This window comes from Mugil cephalus, chromosome 13 (assembly GCF_022458985.1).
Source record: "Mugil cephalus isolate CIBA_MC_2020 chromosome 13, CIBA_Mcephalus_1.1, whole genome shotgun sequence".
NCBI classification, from domain to species: domain Eukaryota; kingdom Metazoa; phylum Chordata; class Actinopteri; order Mugiliformes; family Mugilidae; genus Mugil; species Mugil cephalus.
In genome coordinates this window covers 10,192,572-10,213,333 of record NC_061782.1, presented here as the reverse complement: position 1 = coordinate 10,213,333, position 20,762 = coordinate 10,192,572, and the positions used below count along the sequence as shown (strand labels likewise).

At 41.3% G+C, this 20,762-nt stretch overlaps 3 protein-coding genes across 3 annotated transcripts; all 3 read left to right on the top strand.

The window, feature by feature from the left end:
* Positions 1–57: 57 nt before the first annotated feature.
* Positions 58–3,813, top strand: prr18 (proline rich 18). The gene has a single exon (XM_047603198.1). The coding sequence runs from the start codon at positions 2,379–2,381 to the stop codon at positions 3,138–3,140; it is 762 nt and encodes a 253-aa protein (XP_047459154.1). The 5' UTR covers positions 58–2,378; the 3' UTR covers positions 3,141–3,813.
* A 151-nt stretch (positions 3,814–3,964) lies between these two features.
* si:ch211-130h14.4 lies at positions 3,965–15,600 on the top strand. The gene is made up of 13 exons (XM_047603197.1): positions 3,965–4,871; positions 6,543–6,644; positions 6,861–7,016; positions 9,132–9,212; positions 9,329–9,467; positions 9,562–9,658; positions 11,975–12,071; positions 14,171–14,242; positions 14,344–14,447; positions 14,605–14,665; positions 14,881–15,011; positions 15,135–15,237; positions 15,344–15,600. The coding sequence occupies exons 1-13, from the start codon at positions 4,836–4,838 to the stop codon at positions 15,398–15,400; spliced, it is 1,236 nt and encodes a 411-aa protein (XP_047459153.1). The 5' UTR covers positions 3,965–4,835; the 3' UTR covers positions 15,401–15,600.
* A 449-nt stretch (positions 15,601–16,049) lies between these two features.
* On the top strand, positions 16,050–19,574 carry tbxtb (T-box transcription factor Tb). Its single transcript, XM_047603550.1, has 8 exons — positions 16,050–16,554; positions 16,668–16,932; positions 17,063–17,197; positions 17,416–17,477; positions 17,596–17,657; positions 17,752–17,928; positions 18,238–18,370; positions 18,736–19,574. Exons 1-8 carry the CDS (start codon positions 16,262–16,264, stop codon positions 19,004–19,006), a joined length of 1,398 nt encoding a protein of 465 aa, XP_047459506.1. The 5' UTR covers positions 16,050–16,261; the 3' UTR covers positions 19,007–19,574.
* The last annotated feature ends 1,188 nt before the right edge of the window (positions 19,575–20,762 follow it).

Here is a 20,762-nt window from a genome sequence, read left to right as displayed (position 1 = left end):
CCGCAGCTCTTTTGAGGTTTTCCTTTAATTAATGAGGTTTTTAAAAAGCAGCAGCTTCTGTCTGGTGTGTTGGCCTTCGGTGCATATCTCAACGCACCTGCCCCCATCTCCGCTTATCAAATTAAAAGGGGAAAAAAAAAAAAAAAGCCTCTCTGTTTTAAATGGGATTTCCTGCCAGATGCAGCAATGACCCAGTTAATTATGCTTTTCTGAGCATTGTGATTTTGATGTGACCTAATAACCAAGTATAGCTTGCATCGTGTTCTCTATATTGCTTTGGGAGGATGCCATAGCCTTTGAGGATGTGGTTGTCGTGGCAACCTCCTCCGAAGATTCATAACCTCTGCCTACCCCCATCCGTGGTGCAGATGTTCACATTATCCTGACGAGAAGGTGCGTCTCATTTTGTAGAGCCTTTGAGGCCGACTATCAGGTGTGAATTTCTCGCCGGCTTTTGATCGAGGCATTATGTCATTCTGCTACCAGCTGCAGTATTTGCTCAAGATCATGCCTCAAAGTTTTTTTTTGCTTGGTGTGATTAAATGATGTTGTGCAGGGCCCACAAAGTTATTCACTGTTGTTGTAAGGTAGTTTTGGATCAGGACAGATAAAGTCTTACTTTAGATTTACTTGTTGAACTAACACAAAATAAGCAAATCCCTCTCTGGATAATCTAAGGGATAAAATGATTGCTTCGAATGGGAGGTTGTTTTTGTGATCGGTTTTCTTTGCCCGCCGTTTTTGGATTACAGCAAAGTTGTAGGATGAAGAGGAAGTAGCCTGACCTCTGCAATCTGTTGGGGCTCCAACTGTTTCCTCTTCATTGCCTCTAATCCGTTGTTATGTCAGAGGGAAGCGGGATCCCACGCCACAACAACCGCTGGAATGAAATTGGTCTGGGCATCTCCCTCAGCTTAAATGACACAGATCAAATCGTAAACATGAGTAGATGACTTAGCTCGTGTTTTTCACAGGCAATTTCCATGCAATTTATTGATTCCTACAGTGGGTATATAAGTGGAGCGTTGGGCCTAAAGGCAATTTTGGTTTGGTTAAAAAGAACAAAAGACGGTATATTTCACAGGCAACTAAATATGTCAAATTACTTAATGACAATCTATGGGAAATATCAAATAACCCATCCCATGAGAAACTTGAAAGAAAAAAAAAAGAGATAAAATAAATTACAGATTTTGAAGTAAGTATTGATTTCCTTACACCGAGGGGGGAAATCACATCCAGTGAACTGTAGAATTGTCTGGGTGAAAGTGCAGATAGCAGCAGAAACAAAGACAAATCAATACAGCCAGCTATTTGTATGTATACTGCCCCAGATGCTTTTCAAATGTGAGCATCTATACGTATCAGATAATTGACATTTGAGACTATATTGACTGACTGAAAGGATAAAATCAAACGGCATGTCACTGTGCCGGTGACATGTTTTGTTAGTTCAAGGACAGACAGGGTTATTTCGAGCATCAAGGACCAAACATTTGTGACCATATTATATAAGTAGAAGGTTTTTATCCTTTTTATCCTTTTTGGTTCGACTCATCCTATTAAGTGAGTGGGTTGGAAACCATTGACAGTAGAATTAAATAACATTGAGCATCTTGTGACAATACAATGTCCTGTTAGGAAACTTTAAGACCTGGCATTTGTGTGGATGTTACTTAAACGTGTACCACGCACTGACACAGACTCACACACAAAAATGGTTTACAAACAACTAACAGTATTGGGAAGGTGGTCATAATGTTATACCTGATCAGTGTATGGTATAAAAGTATAATGTGTCTTAGGTGGAAACTGTGTTTTAAATGTATTATTTACTTGGCGTCATCTTCAGTGTATTTATTAGTTTAAATCTACAATTGAATTGTTAGAAAGAAACAAAACACTGTTGAAAATACCATGTCACTCCACTCTTATTTGACGTCATTTCCCTGAAGATGATTCATACAAATCGGGATAAATCTGATTGAAATGGTTATTTTCTGTCCGGGCACCGGTGCTTAGCGGCGCTGGGAGTTGAAATTGATGGGACACGAGGTGGATGTGGCTCATCGCTTAAAGGAAGTTGTTGGAAATTATGAAATGACATCACCGGGTTTTTTCATGGCTTTGTTCGGTGCTCCTCTTGGCCACGCCTTCCTGCCAGCTCGGTCATAAAGCAGCCAGGCTCTGCGTGTGTGCACCAGTTGAACTCAGCCAGTCGGTGCGGACAACAGGTGCACCGCAGCCGTCCCCCGCGTCCACCTCGCTGTAGGATAATGCCCGCAGAGCGTCGCCCGTGGCCTTGCGCAGGGATTCCTCAGCCGCACGTTTTTATATCCTGATCCTCATCCTGATCCTGATCACTTCCAGCCACAAAGATGCCTTTTCCACCCATCAGCCTCCACCAGCGGATCTCCTCGCCGGGCAGGGAACTGTTTGGGAAAAAGAAAGCCAACGGAGTGCCTCCTCAGACAGAGCAAAAATCTTCCGGGGAAAAAGGGGGGTCCGATAAGGAGAAACACTCCACGTCATGGGCATCCGCGAATTTAAGGAATCTGGGACGGAAATCGCAGCAAGAGAAAAATAAAAGCCCAGCTCAGAAGCCAAGTTCTGTGCAAGAGACTCAGGGAAAGTGTTCCTGGCTGGCGGTACCCAAACCTCAGGATTCCTCCGAAGGAGTCAGGCGCTCCAGTTCCATGGACTCCGCCAGACACCTCCACGGAAAAGACGATGTAAAGAAGGAGATTCAGTTTACCCTCAGTCTCACACCAGAAGCCATTCTTGTCATCCAAAAGCGGAATCTAGAAAAGCAGATGCTGGCTAAGCAGCAGAAGTGTTGCGCCTCCGCGGACTTTCGGCACAGGCGAGTTTTTCCATCCAAAAAGACGCACGGAGGCTCGAAGGGCTGCGCTTCTGCCGTCAAAGCGGAGAGCGCCGAGCAGGACATCACGGCCATAGTTAAAATATCTCTGCTGAATGACCAGTACAAGTACGATGATGTGGAGTATGAGGAAGAGGACGGAGACGTGGATGAGACTGTAGTAAGGAAATGCAAAGAGTGGCTGAAAGGGGTCGAAAATGCCGCCGCTTTGGGAAAAGTCGACAAACTTTCTGCACTTCCGCACCTTAAAGGCTGCTGACACCTTCATTTTTTAAACTTGGACTGAACAAATGAGAGACTGGTGTAAAGTGTGCACATGTGTAGGCCTTCTGCAGTGGCATCTTAAATTTGAGTCATGCGAAGTTTGCATAAGAGGCGAGGAATTCCGCTTGTTTCCAGAGGAATGTCAGTTTATTGCGAACATATATATATAAAGATGTCACTAGCATAAATATGTCACTTATTTAAGAAAGTTAAATGTGTGAATTGTATCGGATTAAGGTAAAATTTGACATTCACTTGCCTCGACAAAATTAAGAGTTTAAAGCATAACTGAAACCTCATCCTGAAATGCCTATTTAATGTTTCCAAGTTTCAGTTAAATACCTTAATATTCTCGTTCTTTGCACATGGTTTTTGTTTTCAGTGTGGCGCCTGTGTGCTGGCAGAGGGGTTTGCGTAAAGGGACGCGAAACCGTTCCTTTGTGCTGGAGAACAATAAACTGTCAACACCAGGGCTTTCTGTGCGCCCGCTACTAAAAACCAAACTGAATTGTGTATCCCTTTCCTCTAATAAGAGGGTCCTATCATTTGTAGGGATATATCAGTGATGTACAGTATTTAACAATGACTAAATATTTGTACTGTCAAATGTTTTCTCTAATGATGATTTGAAGCCATTTGAAGTAAAAACGTGTTTTTTTTTCTAATTACGCAAGTGTCTCTGAACATTTTAAATCCTTCAAAAGCTGATTTCTGTTGAGTAATTCGGTTACGTGTTGCTTCTGAGATGCAGTCACTTAGATTTCTGTTACATTTCTGTTTCCCAGACAGAATTTTAAAAGCTCTTTGTTGACTGTAGCTACCTGGGGCCACTGGGCATTAGTGTATAAGCTTCTTAGATTTCCTGTTAAGCAGGGTTGACCAGTGTAGGGGCCAGGTGCATGATCCCTTCAGAAATTACCTCCAGACTACTTTACTTTTGTCATATCAAATTAAACAATGCACGCAGCAGCAAGAGCTTGATAGTTTAATATTTTCATCCACACTGCTTAATCTGATTGATTGAACTTTGATTAACTTTGAATGGAGAGGTTAGTCCTGATATTTCAATACCCCTGTGGTACTCGCTAAGCTACCAAGAGTAATGTTTTGTTTTTTATTTGGCTTTAATGTGTTCAGCTGAGGCATAAAAATCCGGGAATGGCACCAATTGAAGCCAAAGACACGACACAATAAACCAAACATAGGCATCAAAAAGAATTTGGGCCATAAAGTCTTTATTCACTTCTCTTGTCCACGTTTTTAATGCGAAAAAACAAACACGTGCAAGATTTGGACACAAATTCAAAATCTATGCATAGTCAAAAACATATTTAAAATGTGTGTTTGTGTGTAACAGCGTGGTGGTTGCTTGCAGTAATGGTTTTATTGTTCTCTGTAACTTGGTAACCGAAGTTTTACTCATAGAGTGTGGTGCACTTTAAAGCTGCAAGTACAAATTTGGACGGTGAAGTTTGTCTGAATAGGTTTAAGACAGTAGAGAGTGTCTGAAGGGCTCAGACGTCAATAACCGGTAAGATATATTTTTAAAAATCACCTCTACTTTACATCTTCAGGTAAGAGTGTTCTTTGGAATCCTTTTATTCAGTTAATCTTTTCTGTACTGGGAGTAGTCGATAATTTAAGTGACTGAACTGTTTTCACCAAAGGTTGCCTGGATGGTGGATCTGCCATGAGGTCGGCGTGCAAACATCTGCACCACACACAGGTATTTTTAAAGCACACGATGAGATAGGGAGAGTTTGCCATTTTGTGCCTCTGTTGTCTAATATGGCATTTCACTCATGAATGGATTAAAGGTTGAATAACCGAGTCCCAAATACGTGTCCGAGGAGAAAGTTATTAAATGTTGTGCTCCATGACATTACAGATTTTCTCATCTATGTCAAGCAAGCGAACAAAACAAGCTGCCAAAGTAAAGCATCTCATCCTGGATAGGTGTTAGAATTTCGTGTCATAAGTGACTTTACTGCAGCGTGGTGCAGACTGAGATCACAGCTGAGGTAACACAGTGCGTACTAAGACTCGTTTGGTTCTCCATGACTCCTGTAATGATATTATCAACTGGCCCGGTGACTGAAAGTTGTGTAATCCTCTTCTATTGTGTCGATTCAATTGTGGCCTTGTTCATGTTGCCTCTCTGTGTGCTGTCTGACATAGGCCTGAATCCAAGCTATTCATGACTGTGTCTGGGGGGTATGGAGGCTTTATTAGTCCGTAGTAGCTGAAATGCTTGTATTCATCAGAAGAAAAAAAAAAGAAAAGTGGAATTTAAAGAAGCATAATCTGGCTGTTGCGGTTGGCTTGGATACACATGGAAACAATTTGTCCTGTGTCATTAAGAGTTGTTAAGTCCGCCACCACTCTGCTGGTCTTTCTTCTCAGCTCTTGTTTGTTTACACTAATCCAAGTGGCATCCTTCTTTTTTGGACTGAGCCTAAAACCGGCTCCCGTCCACCTCGCTGCAGAGTCAGGCTCTCCAGTTTAGATCAGTGACGTCGTACAGCAGGGCGGCTTCATTATCCTTTAGCTGATTTACAGTGGCAGGAGGCACAGATGGACGCTGCCTTAGCGCCGTCACCGACACTTTGCACGCAACAAGAACTGCAGGCCCCTCCGCCGCGCCGCAACGGCATCGCTGTGGCAACGGAACTGATAAATCCTGTGTCTCTCCAGCAGCTTTTGTGAGAAAGGACAAAGCAGACACTTCCTGAACGGACTCGGCCCATAAACTTTAGTAACGCGGTCATTCAGTGGCGGCCGGTGAAGAGCGAGGCATTTCCCAGGAACACATGGACCTCGCAGTGAAGACTTAGATCAGAGAGTGCAACCCTCCCGTTAAAGCTCAAGCACGCTTTATTCTTTATTTAAAGGTTATAAAAAGGGAGCTCCTTGTTTTGTTTTTCTGTGTAGCTAATCTACTTTGGCGTGTAGGCTGCATTTCTTTTTATATCATATCACGCACCATATTTCACATTCTTTTCATATTATATGTTCTCCTGTTACTCTTAGTTGTTGAAATTTGACCCTTAAACTTCCCTGAGCAACATTTGCTTCTTTTATGACCAGAGTGAAGTAACCATATACACTTACAGCAGATCATAGCTTTACCAAACAGCTTTCTGGAAGGCATGCTCCAGAATAAGGTGAAGGCTTTGTAGGAGAGAAGGTGGGCACATTCCTCCTGCACACATTTTATTTATTTATTTATTTGCTGGGCGTGCATTGCAAGCACACAATGTCAGGTTGATGTGTGGGAGGATGCTCTTGGCAGCTGAGAGGGATTACCAAAAAAAAAAAAAGCATTCTTATTTTAATCTTCAGGCAAGAGGACGGATTCACTCCCACAGCATCTAAATTAGGTCTTCACTGTTGACAGGCAGGGGAGGGAGTCAAAGCAGAGCTCTGGAGGAGGAAGGCAGCTCAAGACAGCGGCCCAGACCCGGAGACCAGCGCCTGGCGTCAAGCACTCCTGGAAAAGGTTGATAAATAATGTACTAACAATGCTGTGATCTTCAAGACACTTCTTATCGTATCTGCTGTCTGCAGAGTGTGTTCTTTGATCAATATATTGTAGTCAGTGCAAAAAAAAAAAGAAAAAAGAAAAAGTGATCCCTGCCCACATGCTCAGGTGACCCACTTTTGAACACATTTCCCTTTAGTTGGTGGCCTTCATTTTCATTTATTTGTCCTACAGCGCCATCTAGAGGCGTACAGGAACATGCATCGACTCAGAGATGCTCTGTACCAGCGCTACGCTGCCTTGCTCAAAGACAAGGTCCATTCACAGAGACTGCAGCTGCAGCAGAGAAATGAAACCGCCAGAGCAAAGTCAGAGAATGATACCAAACAGGTAAATCATTCCATCTTCACGTCCACATCTAATTCAAATGAAAGAAAGGTTTATTTATTATAATATATATAATTTATGCAATAAACTTTCTGTCCCTGATATTCTTCCACCATTCTGCTTCCATTTTCAAGATTATTCTTTCTCTTAGTTGTTTCCAATGAGTTAACATGATGTCTCCTCTAAATAAATTTGGGGCAATGTGACTGAAATTAAACTACCCAACTATCCTAATATCATTTGACGTAGTTTATTTAGATTAAAGCTTTATTTATTTTGAATATATTCAAAAGAAACATGCAACATATTCGAAAAGGAAGTCCCACCCCTTCTCCATCCATTGTTTAACTTGAATCCTTCCATATTTTACAAAAGGAAAACAGTTTTTACTTTAGTGATTCAACAAAAATCACAACAACAACCAACAAGGTGAGGCAGTTATTCTTAATTTCGGGTGATACTTCCTGTTTCATCCATATAAAGAATTATATTTTTATTTGCATTGCTTCAGATCTATCTGTAACCCATTCCATAATTGAACACCACACATGACACCGTGTTCACAGAGGACTTATCTACAATCAAGAGAAAGTCGAGCAAAACCAGACAATAATTCAGAACAAGTTTAGCTGATATTTAGCGAATGTAGTGAACTGGTAACACTATGAAATTATTTTCTGTCACTGAAAAATAATATACACTCAACAGCAGGGGTCAGCAACAACCTCCATCCATGGGCCAGACTGTTTCATCAGTGGTTTTACAGACACAGTGCAACCTCTGACTTGTATCTGTTGTAATTATGCGGTTTGCTTGTTTCCAAAATGAATTTGTAAAGTTATTTGTGTTAAACAGACTTACAAAGTCTCACAAATGCACGTCATAGACACGCAATTAATAAATAAGATGCATGTCATAAACATTTACATTAAAATATTTAGAGTGCTCAAAGTTTTTTTGTGTTAAACCGGGACACTGAAAACCTAAACTTTATTATAAGGACTCAACATTTTTGCTGTTACCATTCACCACCACTCACCTACACCACTACATCACCCTCTGTCTGTGCCCTAATACACAACAGTGCTAAATCAAAGCCTCTGTGTTTTGTCGACAACACCTTCACATTCTCTTTTACCCTTGAAGTGACATGCATATCATTAACATACTTACAGTTAACAAGCAGATCCTGTAAGTCTTAATATCCTGCACACTGGTTTAGTCAGCTAACACAGTTAAGTAGAGAGCTGTTACACCAGCATGCGTCACTCAAATGCTAAAAGTGCAGAATAAATTAATATTTTAGGAGATTCGATAGGTAATTAGCAAGTGTGTGGAATGAGTTAATTCATGTGCTTTGGTTTATTTATTGGAAATGTTAGAAATCTTTGTCCTGATTTTTGATGTCTAATTTTTTCGGCTTTGAAGTTTAACACCAGAATCATTTTAAGTGACTTTTCACATTTAATATTACAAATTTTGTTGAATATAATATTTGAGTCCTTTCCTGTCTTCAATACATTCCTTCACAAAAAAAAAATAAAATAAAATTTTCAGTGAGCCGTTGCTGCAAGGATTGACTTTGATTTTGACTCTCTCGTCTCGTTTCTGACCGGGTGTGAAAAGAGCAATACTCTTCAGAGAGGCAGAGATCCTGTCTTATCCCCACCCCACCCCATAAAAGCTGAGCTTTTTGAGGAGGATGTAATTGTCTTCTCTAATGACTTGCACTTGGGTTGAGGGAGGGGAGGGGTGGGGGCAAAGAGAGCACAATAAAGGACTTTAGAGGCCCTCCAGTATAAGAATCCTTTTGCTTCAAATTGCTGAGCAAATGAAACTACCCGTTGTTTCCTCAGCTTAGATCGAGGCTCTGTCAGACGTGGAGGTGAGGCCGGGCCAAAGCAGGCAAAGACAAGAACACCTGCTGGGGCCTAATTGGTCCCTGCAGCAGTTAATGGCTTCCTGTGGCTGCGTGTTTACTTCTCATTTGTTCTGTGTGCTCTGTTTCCCAGCCCCTGAAACAAGGGAGTCTCACTTTAAATCTTTATTCCCACAACTCTCCGTCTCTGTCCTTCTCTGACTGTCTGTCTGCCTCCATCTTGTCTTGTCTTTGCTCAGAAACAAAAGAAGTCGGCCTCCTGTGAGCTGCAGCGCAATGACTCACACCTGACGTCCCTCCCCAAAACCAGCTACTACCTGGTGCGTTCGGCGCAGAAACAGAAAGTATTACGACAAATGTCATCCTTCCTCTTCTTCTTCTTCGCCCCTCGTGACAAGTTTAACACACAGTTTGATTAATTTGCGTCCTCTCTTAGATATATGACATCCAGCAGCAGTTGGCCAAGTGTGGGCACCTGAAAACCCACCACGACTTAGAGGACTTTTACAGGTGCATCAAGTTCAACAGTTGCCCATCACAGCTCCAGAAAAGTCTACTGGAGGTCAGGAAAAAGAGTTGAGTCTTTTGTTTTCACATAAATACTTCTCCTCTTCTTTCTAGATATGTTATTAAAGAATGGTAGATGTGACCGTTTGTGTGTGTTTGCAGTGCTCGAAAGCAAATCCGCCTCCGATCTCATGACGCACTTCAAGATGTCAGAGAACCATCTCGGGAAAAGACACGAGGATCCCGCTTCTCATTCCAGGTCGAGACTACCTAATCTTATTTATCTGCTGCTGCAAATGATTCGTCAGCGCTCACAGTGTGCCTTCTATAGCTGAGGACCAATATGTGTGAGGTTTTATGTTTCCAAGATACAGCGTGTGTTATGACGGAGAGAGATGTTCCCCAGCTGCACAGAGTACGCTGGGTCTTTGTTTGCACTACCTTCAAGAACAAACAGCGTCTCCGCTGGATGCTTGTTTAGCATGGACCCTCCTGGAGGAGAGAGCTGATTACTCACGTAGAAGTGAGATGACCAAACACAGCCTGACCCCTCCGCCGTGGAAATTCTGCTCCTCTGACGGCCGCCCCGGCTCCTACAAACATCATCCAGGGGAAAATGTTGTAATTATGTCCACTACAAAAGCGATGTACCACTTGGGCTGGTGGTGTCACTTCATGCCAGCACAGCGAGCAGATGTTGAGCTGTTTGGAGAGTTTCGTCTCTTTTAAAGCTTTATGGGCTTCCAGGCAAACACCACTCCATTTAACGAAAGTGGCAGAGATAATCTGAGAGCCTGTTAGACTTTAAATCGTGCTGCGGCCCCACTCAAAGCTACACAAGTAACAGTTTAGTTTGAAGAAACCTCGTTGAAGGTTTTGCTCACACTTGAGCTAACACATTATCTTTTAGCTTAAACACTGCGTACTTTAATCTTTCAAATGTGAGAACTTTCACTTCACCTTAAACTTATTTTAAAGTATTTTAGCACTTTGATTTTAACTGCTATTTCAAAATTAAGGAATACATTTTAACCCTATCATCACAAATCACATTTTAATCCTGTAGATGACGTTTCTCGTCTTCTGTATCCTCTACTTTTTTAAAGTAACTGATCGTGGTTGGATTTTCTTTGCTTTTTAAAATTATGCACAAATTCTATCTGGACTTTCAATTCACCTGACACTACCAGCTTGTTTCCTCTCCTAATGTCAGCTCACATTTCATATTTGAAGCTGTTAAACTAAGTTTAACATTAAAATAAAAAGTTGGGCATTTTAATTTTATGTCTCAAGTACACAAGCAGCTAATAATCAATCATTCCTTGATGTGCTAATGTCTTGAATATACTTAGAGCAATGACATTTTACATAAGAAATGTCTTTTCCTTGTTGTAACTTTTTACCACACAGAAGTGCAAACTGTTAAACTATTAATCTGAATCTAATTTTGAATTTCCGACCCTGCTCACATTACCCGCAGCCTCCTTTGTGTTGGCATGTCGTGAACGTATAACAGAAGAGTGTCGGCTGCTGTCAGCCTTGTTCTTAACTGGGGACAAACTCAGTCTAGTAGGAGCATGCACGATGTTAGTACGAGGCTGCCGCCGTGAAACGGCACATTAGCTCGGGGACATTAGGAGCCTGGTAAGAAGGCGAGTGAAGGGCTGAACTGACAAGTTCTCCATCTGTGTGAAATCTCATCGCTCCACAGACAAACATGGCGAGACAGCGGCCCCCTCCTGCCCCCACAGCCTGACTGTGCCATAGGCACATTCCCCACATGCATGAGAAATACCCAAAATAAAAGCAATTAGAGCTAAAGGCAAAATATGGAGCCGACAAAGTCTGTGGATATGTTTTAAAATAATGCGCCAGTTCATCATCCTACCTGTTATTTATACGTTTGTTATTAACTGCTATGATTTATTGGACAGTTGATGCAGTAACTTACTCTCTTTGTGGCCCTCTGGTCATGGTCTCTTCAACATGTTGAATTTCACAAGTACAGGTCTGCAAAATTAGATTGACCAGAACATACCATGTCTATTACTATAAACTGACCTCAATGAGTGGAAAATGTACACAGCAGAGTAGTTGCCTTTATTTTGAAGGAACCTGCTGCTTCTGCTACATGTGACATATGAGCACCGATGTTGTACGTATACTGTGTAAGTGCACCGGTCCGCATCCTCATTCCTCCACCTGTATCTTGTGCAGCTTGTGGGGTTTGTATAGATCTGTTAGCTGCTGCACTGTCCTGTGAGTAAACGCTGCCTTGCTCAGGAGTCCTCCCCGGAGCCAGTTTGCACCCAGCAGACAAAGTGTGTTGTCACCCGAGTGTGCAGTGTTATCGGGTGTGAGCTGCTCCGCATATGCGTACCCTTGAGAACTAGCACACCATTAGGAATATATTAACAACACAAGATTTTGTGTGCAGGTCACACATCACAGAGAGCAAGTTGACCAGGCGATGTTGAAAGATGTTTTTGCACCTTTGTAAAAGCAGCTCCCCGTAGCTCCTCCAGCTATGTGCAGGATGGACTCATTAAAATGTACTGTATGTCTGTGTGTCTAGGTTATTAGGGAAGGCGTCTTCTGCTGAGGAGACTTCGGCTGAGCTGATCTCTGACGGCAGCCAGGAGACGGATGAACCTGAGCAAACTTTTCTCAAGGTTAGTGTGATGAACACAGAGGCGGTAATCTCACCTAACGAGGCCGGTGAGAGGGAACTCATGTCCATTCCCTGGTCTAGTTTGACATGTTACTCCTAAGTTTTGAAGAGAATACGATACCACTTTTATATTTGTGAAGTAGGTTTTAGCTAACCTCATCATACAGCTAGGTTTCTTAGGTTAGACACAGAATTTAAGATTTAGGTTTAACCGGGAGCATCCACTGGCTGCCTGGCAACCACAAGGTATAATGGAAAGACCTTTACACAAACTCAGAGTTGATAATTTTACACTTTAGCTTGTGTATCGATTAAAAAAAGACTACACAACAAATGTAATTCATGAGCTTGCAGGTAGGATGATGTTGTCATGTGTCCGTGTCGTTATGCTAAGCTAAGCTAACCCTCTGATAGCTCCATATCTTATGCTCATTACCTCCAAACACACACACACACACACACACAAAAGAAAAAAATAAATTCACTGATTAAGTTACATATATATTTTTTTCATAATAAGGTAGATAAAAACAACCAGGAGTTAGATGAGACAGAGAACTTCATTTCAACTGTTCACAGAGATGGCTGCTTAAGAAACTCGGGCAAGTGGGACCACTGGAGACGAGGTTATGCTCCTGTGCTGGGGATGAGCATATACGGGCAAGCATGCAGGGACTCATCTTTTCTCTCACCTCTGTGTCAAAATGGGCCTATGCAAACAGAGGATGAGGCTGGCTGGAGGGAGAGCGGCGGAAGGCAAACAGTGACTGGTCAAAGTCAGCAGACATGCGGGAGCGTTTCTCACCGCAGCTCGGTACTGAGACCCACTGCATGCTGGAGAGTATCAGCTGTGTTAATACGTGTTGATACGATTTAGTCCAATGGATAGACTTCCATTGGTAGACACATTTTACCGTATAAATTGTTTTGTTGCTGTTCATTCTATTAAGTGATAGCTGCAACGTGACAGAGTCAAATATAAAAAGAATAAAAGTAATATAAAATATATATAAACTGTAGCCACTGGAAACAATACTATGCACAATATTTCTGTGTGTCTTTATTTTGTTAGTAGTAGCATAGTGTGTATTATTTTTCCTACCTTGTTGCATATTGTTTTTGTTTGTTTGTTTTGTTTATAGTATTCTTATCTCGTTTTTATATTTATAGCTACAGCACTTTTTAAATGAAGAACTGCTACTTCAATTTCTTTGTGCAATGACAATGACAAAGTGATTGAATAAAACCGGAGGAAAACCTGTTCTACATCAAATACCAGGACAAGTGCATAAAAAAAACAAATATTGCACTAGTATTCACAATATACAGGGGTAAACAGTTACAAATAAATTATAAAAGGATCACACATTGTATGCTTACGTTTTTCCGTTTTCTAATCCCCCATATTTTAAGATTAAATGAAATGTTTCCATATTCGTAGCTCACTTACTACAAATTATATGTAGTTTTTTATGTGACCACATGAGAAGCTTGTTCATGGTACCCTATTAAACCATAATGAAAATACTGATAATAATGATAATTCGTTGCTGAGTGGAAGGTATTTTTTAAAGTAATAATGTGCAGCTTTATCCTAACTTTCGAAAGTTTGTGTCTGTTTAACTTGATTTTCAGACAGCGTGAAATAGAAACTAGTGGTAGAGAAGGGAAAGAAAGAGAAGCAGTGATTTATAGAGAAATGGTTTAAAACATAGACAACAGTTAAAGTTCCTTAAGCTTTGAGTCAATACAAGCTCCAGTGTGTTCTCTGAGCTTTATTTGAGTTGTACCTGCATTTTAACCTTTTTTTGGGGTGGGGGGGTCTATAGCACCATATAGATCAATAATGTTAATTCCCGGTGCTGCAGACCCGCAGGAAGTGGCCTGGTGTGACTCTTAGCGCTGGGTGGGGTGTTGGATGAGAAAAAGTAGGCGACAAATGGGACACTAGGACTGTGGGAAATGACGCTGGCCGTGACACCTCTGACTTTTACGCCACGGCTACCTCAGCTCTTATTCAGGGGAATGTATCTTTTTTAAATTAAAAAATGATTAATTGGCAGGGATATGATACATAAATGTAAAATGTGCCACCCACAGATGAAAGCCCCCATATTTGCAACCCTACAGCCTAACTTTATGAGGAACTTCCAGAGCAAGATGCCTGATTTGGTAAGTCGGCGATTAATTAATTAGTGTTGTCTCCTTGTTAGAATGTGTAGCACAGGACAATCAAGGTAGATGTTACTGTTCAGTACTGTTTCTCAAACTAGAAAATACCTGAGATTCCTGAGAAGAGCAGGAAGGCAGAGATTTACTTGAGGCGCCTAAGAAAAATGTACGAGCTGTCTTTATCCAACATGGCATCTGCCCAAAGGTTGGTGATTCAGAAACAATAAATGGTTAATGTTAATATTTTATTCACTGACATTCAGAACCAATGAGAAGACAGAAGATCAGCAGTGTATTAAAGAAGTCTTTTTCAACTGCTCTTTGGGTTTGTTTTTCTCTGCTTGCTGTGAACTCTGGTCCAGACTGCTGGACAGAGAGACAGACTCACTGTGCTGGCAGGAGGAAGGAGGCGTCCAAGACTTGGTTAGTAACACAAACCAGCCACAACACAACACCACAGAGCTCCACGGAAGCTAGCACGTAGCTGTCATCTGCTTTTAGTGTTTTGTTTTTTATTCCTTGTTTTTTTCGGAGCCTCTATAGCAACAGTATTACCAGAATGATGAGGCTTCTCTTCATATAAATCACGTCATGAGTTCTAAATCGCAGTGTTTTTTCCCTTTCCTGTTACTTCCTAGGTCCTTCCAGCTATTGAATCCAAAAAGGAGAGAAACCAAAGCAGCCAGCTCCCTCCCTGTTCTATGATACAACCGAAAAGTGTCCAGAATCACAGATCTTCCTGTTCACCAAGCAGAGTGACCTCGGCCAGGTAGAAGAAAACAAATACCAAAATCTTATTTTTTTTTTCTTTCTCTGTAGTTGTTTGGTGAAGACCAACAAACAAAAGTTATAATCACTTGGTATTGTGCATGTGTGGGTATTTTCTTGGCAGCCATCAATGTTTTGAGGCTCTGGTTCGGGACACAGCAACAAGCTGTCGGAAAACACCTGATCCCTTATCCATTGAAGATGTGTTTCGACAAAAGGGTGTAGAAGTAAAACAATTTCACAAAGTGGATTCTTTCATCTTTTTTTTTTTTTTTTTTTTTTTAAATTGATCATATTGTTTGTGTATAAAACATTTGCTCTCTCTCTCTTCAGATAATTGACTGTGGGATTAAGTTGTGGAGAAACTACATAGAAAACTCCGATCAATGAAGATATCAACACTGTAGCACCTCTTGAAAAGCAATAGGTACAGTTTTCGGATCAATTAATATATTTTGTTTTGTAGAGATCACCTGTACTCCCCTTTCTTTGATTTAAAACCTTGTGTTTGGTCCAAATCACACAATACGTGTTCCTAAACTTGTGTTATTCTGAAATAAAAGTTATACTATAAATGTATTAAACTGATAATAAATACAGACCGTATGTGGTTTTCTTGATGAAAACAGTTTGTTGCACTTGTGATTATTTCTGAAATGTGTTTGTCCTTCATGTAATCAGTCATTTATTAATTCATTCATCCATAATATTATCTTTAGATTATTCTTCTGTCTCCCACCTTGCTGGGATATCATTAAAGCATTAACAAAAGACTAAAAATGTTTTAAAATGTCCTAAACTGACTAAAAAATCTTACCAAATTTGCATCGACATATCAGTATTTAAATAAACATTAAATCTGACATTATTTCTCATAAAAGAAGTAAGAAGTTAAAGAAGTAAGAGAAACAAAACAGGACCTTAGTGTGAGCCTTGAGGGACTAAGGACCAGCCATAGTCAGCCTACAGTGGCTTGGTTTCTGCAGGTGTGGCTTTGATCTAAGTGTCAATATTTACAGGTTGATGTAATAAAGGAGCTTAAACTGCTTCATTCAAAAACGCTGTCATCCTGTGAGCCTCAATGATATGGCAGCTCTCAGCCAATCTGTGACCAGCGCGCAAAGATCAAAGAGGAGTCGAGCCAACCATCTCTGCTCCAAACACCCATCCCGAGATGGAGCTCCTCTTCGGCCTATATATTCATGTGAGCTCGCTGTGGCACCGTGAGAGTGAAGTTGTCTTTGTGAATACATGAGAAGAGGGAAGGGAAGGGGCAGATTTAGGTTCCACAATAAGCCCCGTGTTCGCAACGATTCAACCCTGGAACTGCTGGAGAGGATGGCGACAGGCGCTGGCGACTGTGTCAGCAAGGCCGTTCAGTATCGGGTGGATCATCTTCTCAGTGCGGTGGAGAGTGAGCTGCAGGCCGGCAGCGAGAAGGGGGACCCCACGGAGAGGGAGCTGAAGGTGTCGTTGGATGAGAGCGAGCTGTGGCAAAAATTTAAGGATCTGATAAATGAAATGATAGTCACGAAGAATGGCAGGTGAGCTTGATGCATACCAGCAGCAAGAAACAAGCAGTCAGGTTCATTTATCCGTACAGCTCTGAAATTCAACACGAAAATAACGATTAATTATATCGTGTTTTTTCTTCTAGGCGCATGTTTCCCGTGCTGAAAGTGAACGTGTCTGGTTTGGACCCGAACGCCATGTATTCGTTTTTGTTAGACTTCTCTTCGGCCGACAACCACAGGTGGAAATATGTGAATGGGGAGTGGGTGCCTGGAGGCAAACCCGAACCCCAGACTCCCAGCTGTGTGTACATCCATCCAGATTCTCCAAACTTTGGGGCACACTGGATGAAAGCTCCCGTCTCCTTTAGTAAAGTCAAACTCACAAATAAACTCAACGGAGGAGGTCAGGTGAGGGGATGTTGATTCATTTTTCTTTTATTCCTTTACCTGTACTATTTTTGACCATATCCAACGATTCGCGTAAATATGATTCAAACGTAAGAAATTACCACCTTTCAAGTATTTATTTATTTTGTAGGTAATGTTAAATTCTCTACATAAATACGAGCCACGAATCCATATAGTCCGGGTTGGAGGCCCACGGAGGATGATCACCAGCCATTCCTTTCCAGAAACACAGTTCATCGCAGTGACAGCTTATCAAAACGAAGAGGTCGGCACGCTTTTCTTTTCTTTATTATTATTTTTTCTTCAATATGATAATAAAAAGATTCAAACTGAATCAAATCAAATTGATGCCAGCAAAGCTTTGTGTATGCGCGTAAAACACGTGCGTAATTTACGCACAGCTTTTACGCACGCCTTTTATATCATCATATGTGATTTTTACTGACGCGAAACCCCAATTATTTTCTCATGTTTGGATTTTAGATAACAGCCCTGAAAATAAAGTACAATCCTTTTGCCAAAGCCTTTCTGGATGCAAAAGAGAGGTAAGAGAGCATGCAGAGTTTTTATTTTAAACACAACATTTACTGTATATTAACTGATGTGAAACTAATCAGTCCAACAATATGACCAGTTGAAATAAACCAATCTTTATTCTTGCAGGAGTGACAGTAAAGACCTGAGGGAAGATGCCAATGAAAATCAACAATCGGGTTACTCTCAGTGTAAGTATACACTCATGCTATTTATTTCTAATTTCCTCTCAGATTAATGGTGCTCATCTGGTTCCATCACATCTTTTTTCCTCCTTGGATCCAGTAGGTAGCTGGTTTATTCCTGGCACAGGCTCCCTCTGCCCTCCTGCCAGTCCCCACAGTCAGTTTGGGAGTCCCATTTCCCTCTCGCCGTCCCATGGCTGTGAGCGTTACTCCACCCTTAGGAACCACCGCTCTGCCCCTTACACCAGCCCGTACGCCCATCGCACCAACTCGCCCAGTGAGTGTCCTCCTTTAGCCTTTACCTTCATACATCCACACACCACTTCACTTCCACCCCCAACTATTAACAAGAAACTCAAACAAACGTCGCTGAGCAGGGAATGTTTTGCATTCCTCTGGCTTTTGTGTGAGTGGAGCCACACAGTTGTAAAGGGTTCAGTTTGAGACGAGGAATGTGTAAGATTAATCACTTCGACTAAGACATGCAAATCCAGGAATAGGAAGAAAATACAGCAAGATCAGTGACATAATGGATTTCTGACCAGTCATTTAATATGTTTTTCTCGATCCTGTCTTTGTGTTGCAGCTGGTTACTCTGATAACTCGTCACCCTGTCTGTCAATGCTGTCCAGCCATGACAACTGGTCCAGCCTTCAGATGCCAGGACATTCGAGCATGATGCCCATGGCACACAACTCCACCTCTGGCACCAACTCCAGGTTTGTGTTGTTCATCTTTATTTATTTATTTATTTCATCTAATCTTAAATTAGATCGTGTTTGGGGATTTCCTGGTGTAAATAACAGATATTGAGAGTGAGAGTATAACATTATGAGAAATAAGGATCACAAGTGCACGTTGTGATCAACAAACATGATATCTCTCTTTGTAGAACTTTGTAAAAATCAGATATTTGTGGAAATAAGTTCAACTTTTATGTTTAACCTTTCTGGTCAATTGTGTTCCAGCTTCTATATATTTTTTTGCTCTTAAATGCATTTATTTTTTTACTACCCTTTCTGTAAATATTGGCTTATAAATGCTTTGCACTTTGCACTGACCTACTTTACGTCCATCCGTACAGTCAGTACACCAGCCTGTGGTCTGTGAGTAACTCACCCCTGACTCCAGTGTCCCAGAACGGGGGCATAAACAACTGCCTCAGCTCCCAGTTTCTTCGAGGGTCCGGCAGCCACTACCCAGGCCTGTCACACTCGGTCACAGTGCCCTCCTCTGGCTCTCCCATGTATGACACCAGCAGTGCCACAGACGTGCACGACCCTGCTCAGTACGACAGCTCGCCCCACGGTCGGCTGCCTTCAGCCTGGACCCCAGTTACACCTCCGTCCCTTTGAAGGAAGCATCTCTGCAAGCTGAGGGAAGGAGAGAGAAAGAGTTGTGGTGTATTGTCGATGCACTGCAGGGCCTTTATAGGCTAAAGGAGATTTATGGTTGTCATGGTAAAATAAACCAAAAGGTAGCTTATGAGCCTCAAGACCCCAAAACAATCGCTTTGTTTGACTGACTTGCCATCTTCATGGCAAGTAAATTGAATAGGCTAGTTTTCCCCCTTTGGTTTATTTTTCCATGATGTATTTAAATTTTTGTGAACCAAAATCTGTTTTAAACTGCTTATATTAAGCAAATACTCTAAGACATCCACATCGGTATGCAAAAAATCTGTGCAGCTGATAAATGCTAAGTGGTTTTTTAAAATTGTTTATAATGTAAATGAGAATACGTGCCAAGTCTATGTACTGTAAATAGATGGAGGAAGCTTTTTGTACCACAGTATGACAGTTTGAAATAGTTATGTGTGATGTGAGTTTCGGATTAAACGAAAAGGAGTATGTAATGTCTAATCTTGCTATGCATACGGTATCCAATTTTCCGTGTCATTAAAAAAAAAAAACATATATTGTATATCCAGCATTTAAATATGTTTAACTTCTACTGTTCATTGTACAAACTTCTTTTTGTTTAAGTATCATTCCATTCAAGTCAGTGTCCTACTTATTTTTTAGAAATGAATAGGCATACCTGTTCAACAATGAGAAATCCCAGGGAAGCACCACGCAGTGATGTGTCGGGCACAAACAAAATTCAGAGCTCTGCTACTATATGCTCTCTTCAAAGCTACCAGTCCCCATTCACAAAATCAGTCATTTTACCTTGGAGAACAAAAGAGATAGCAGGAGTCTACCTCTGCCTCAGTCGATTAGTTTGTGAGTTTTATCGGTTTTGGTCACAAAACGCATTCGTATTGATCTGTGTAAAGACATTAAAACATCCGATCCTCACAGCTACAGATTAACTTCTGTGTCCTGCAAGTTAGAATGACTGTTTTTCTCAATGGACCATTGGATGGAATCACACTTTTACAAAGAAACCCAAGCAATCCTTTAAATTAAGGCGGTTTGCAGAAATGTAATGTGCAGTTTTGCATTTCAAGTCCTATACAAGAACAAACAACTGAGTGGAGCTGCTCAATATTTTTTACTTTTCCTTTCAGCATCGGTTATCACTGCGTTTGAATAGTATTGAAATCACTTATGTTAACTTCAAAATTGCAGGATAAATGTCAGGTAACTCAGCTCCTCTGCATGCTCCTTCTGCAGTGTCAAGGGATTGTTTTGCACACAGGGTGAGGAATTACATCTGCGCACTTTTGAGGGAGGGGGTCCGACTGATGCATACACTGAACGTGGACGTCCGGGTGAGAAATCCCAGAGAACTGCTCTCACACCCTGTTTCCATTCAAATCTCTCGTCTGGACCGCTTGCTTGGTTACACATGTTCATCTCCTGTGTCTAGAACACTGTGAGGAAAGTGTGTCAGCCTATAAATACTTTAACCTCTTGAAGCGTAATGCCCTCCATATTACTGAGTATCCCCATGTTGGGTAAGACATGTTCTTCACACATTTGACTCTGATTTGATTTTTTGCATCCATACACTGTAATTCAGCCATTCAGCAGAAACATATCTCTGCGACCATTTAATATTCATAATGTGCCTAAGGTAGATCACATTACTGAGAGTCTTTAGTTAATGACGCATAAGATTCGTGTTTTTTTTTATTTAAAAAACTATTTGTTAAACGTGCAGAAA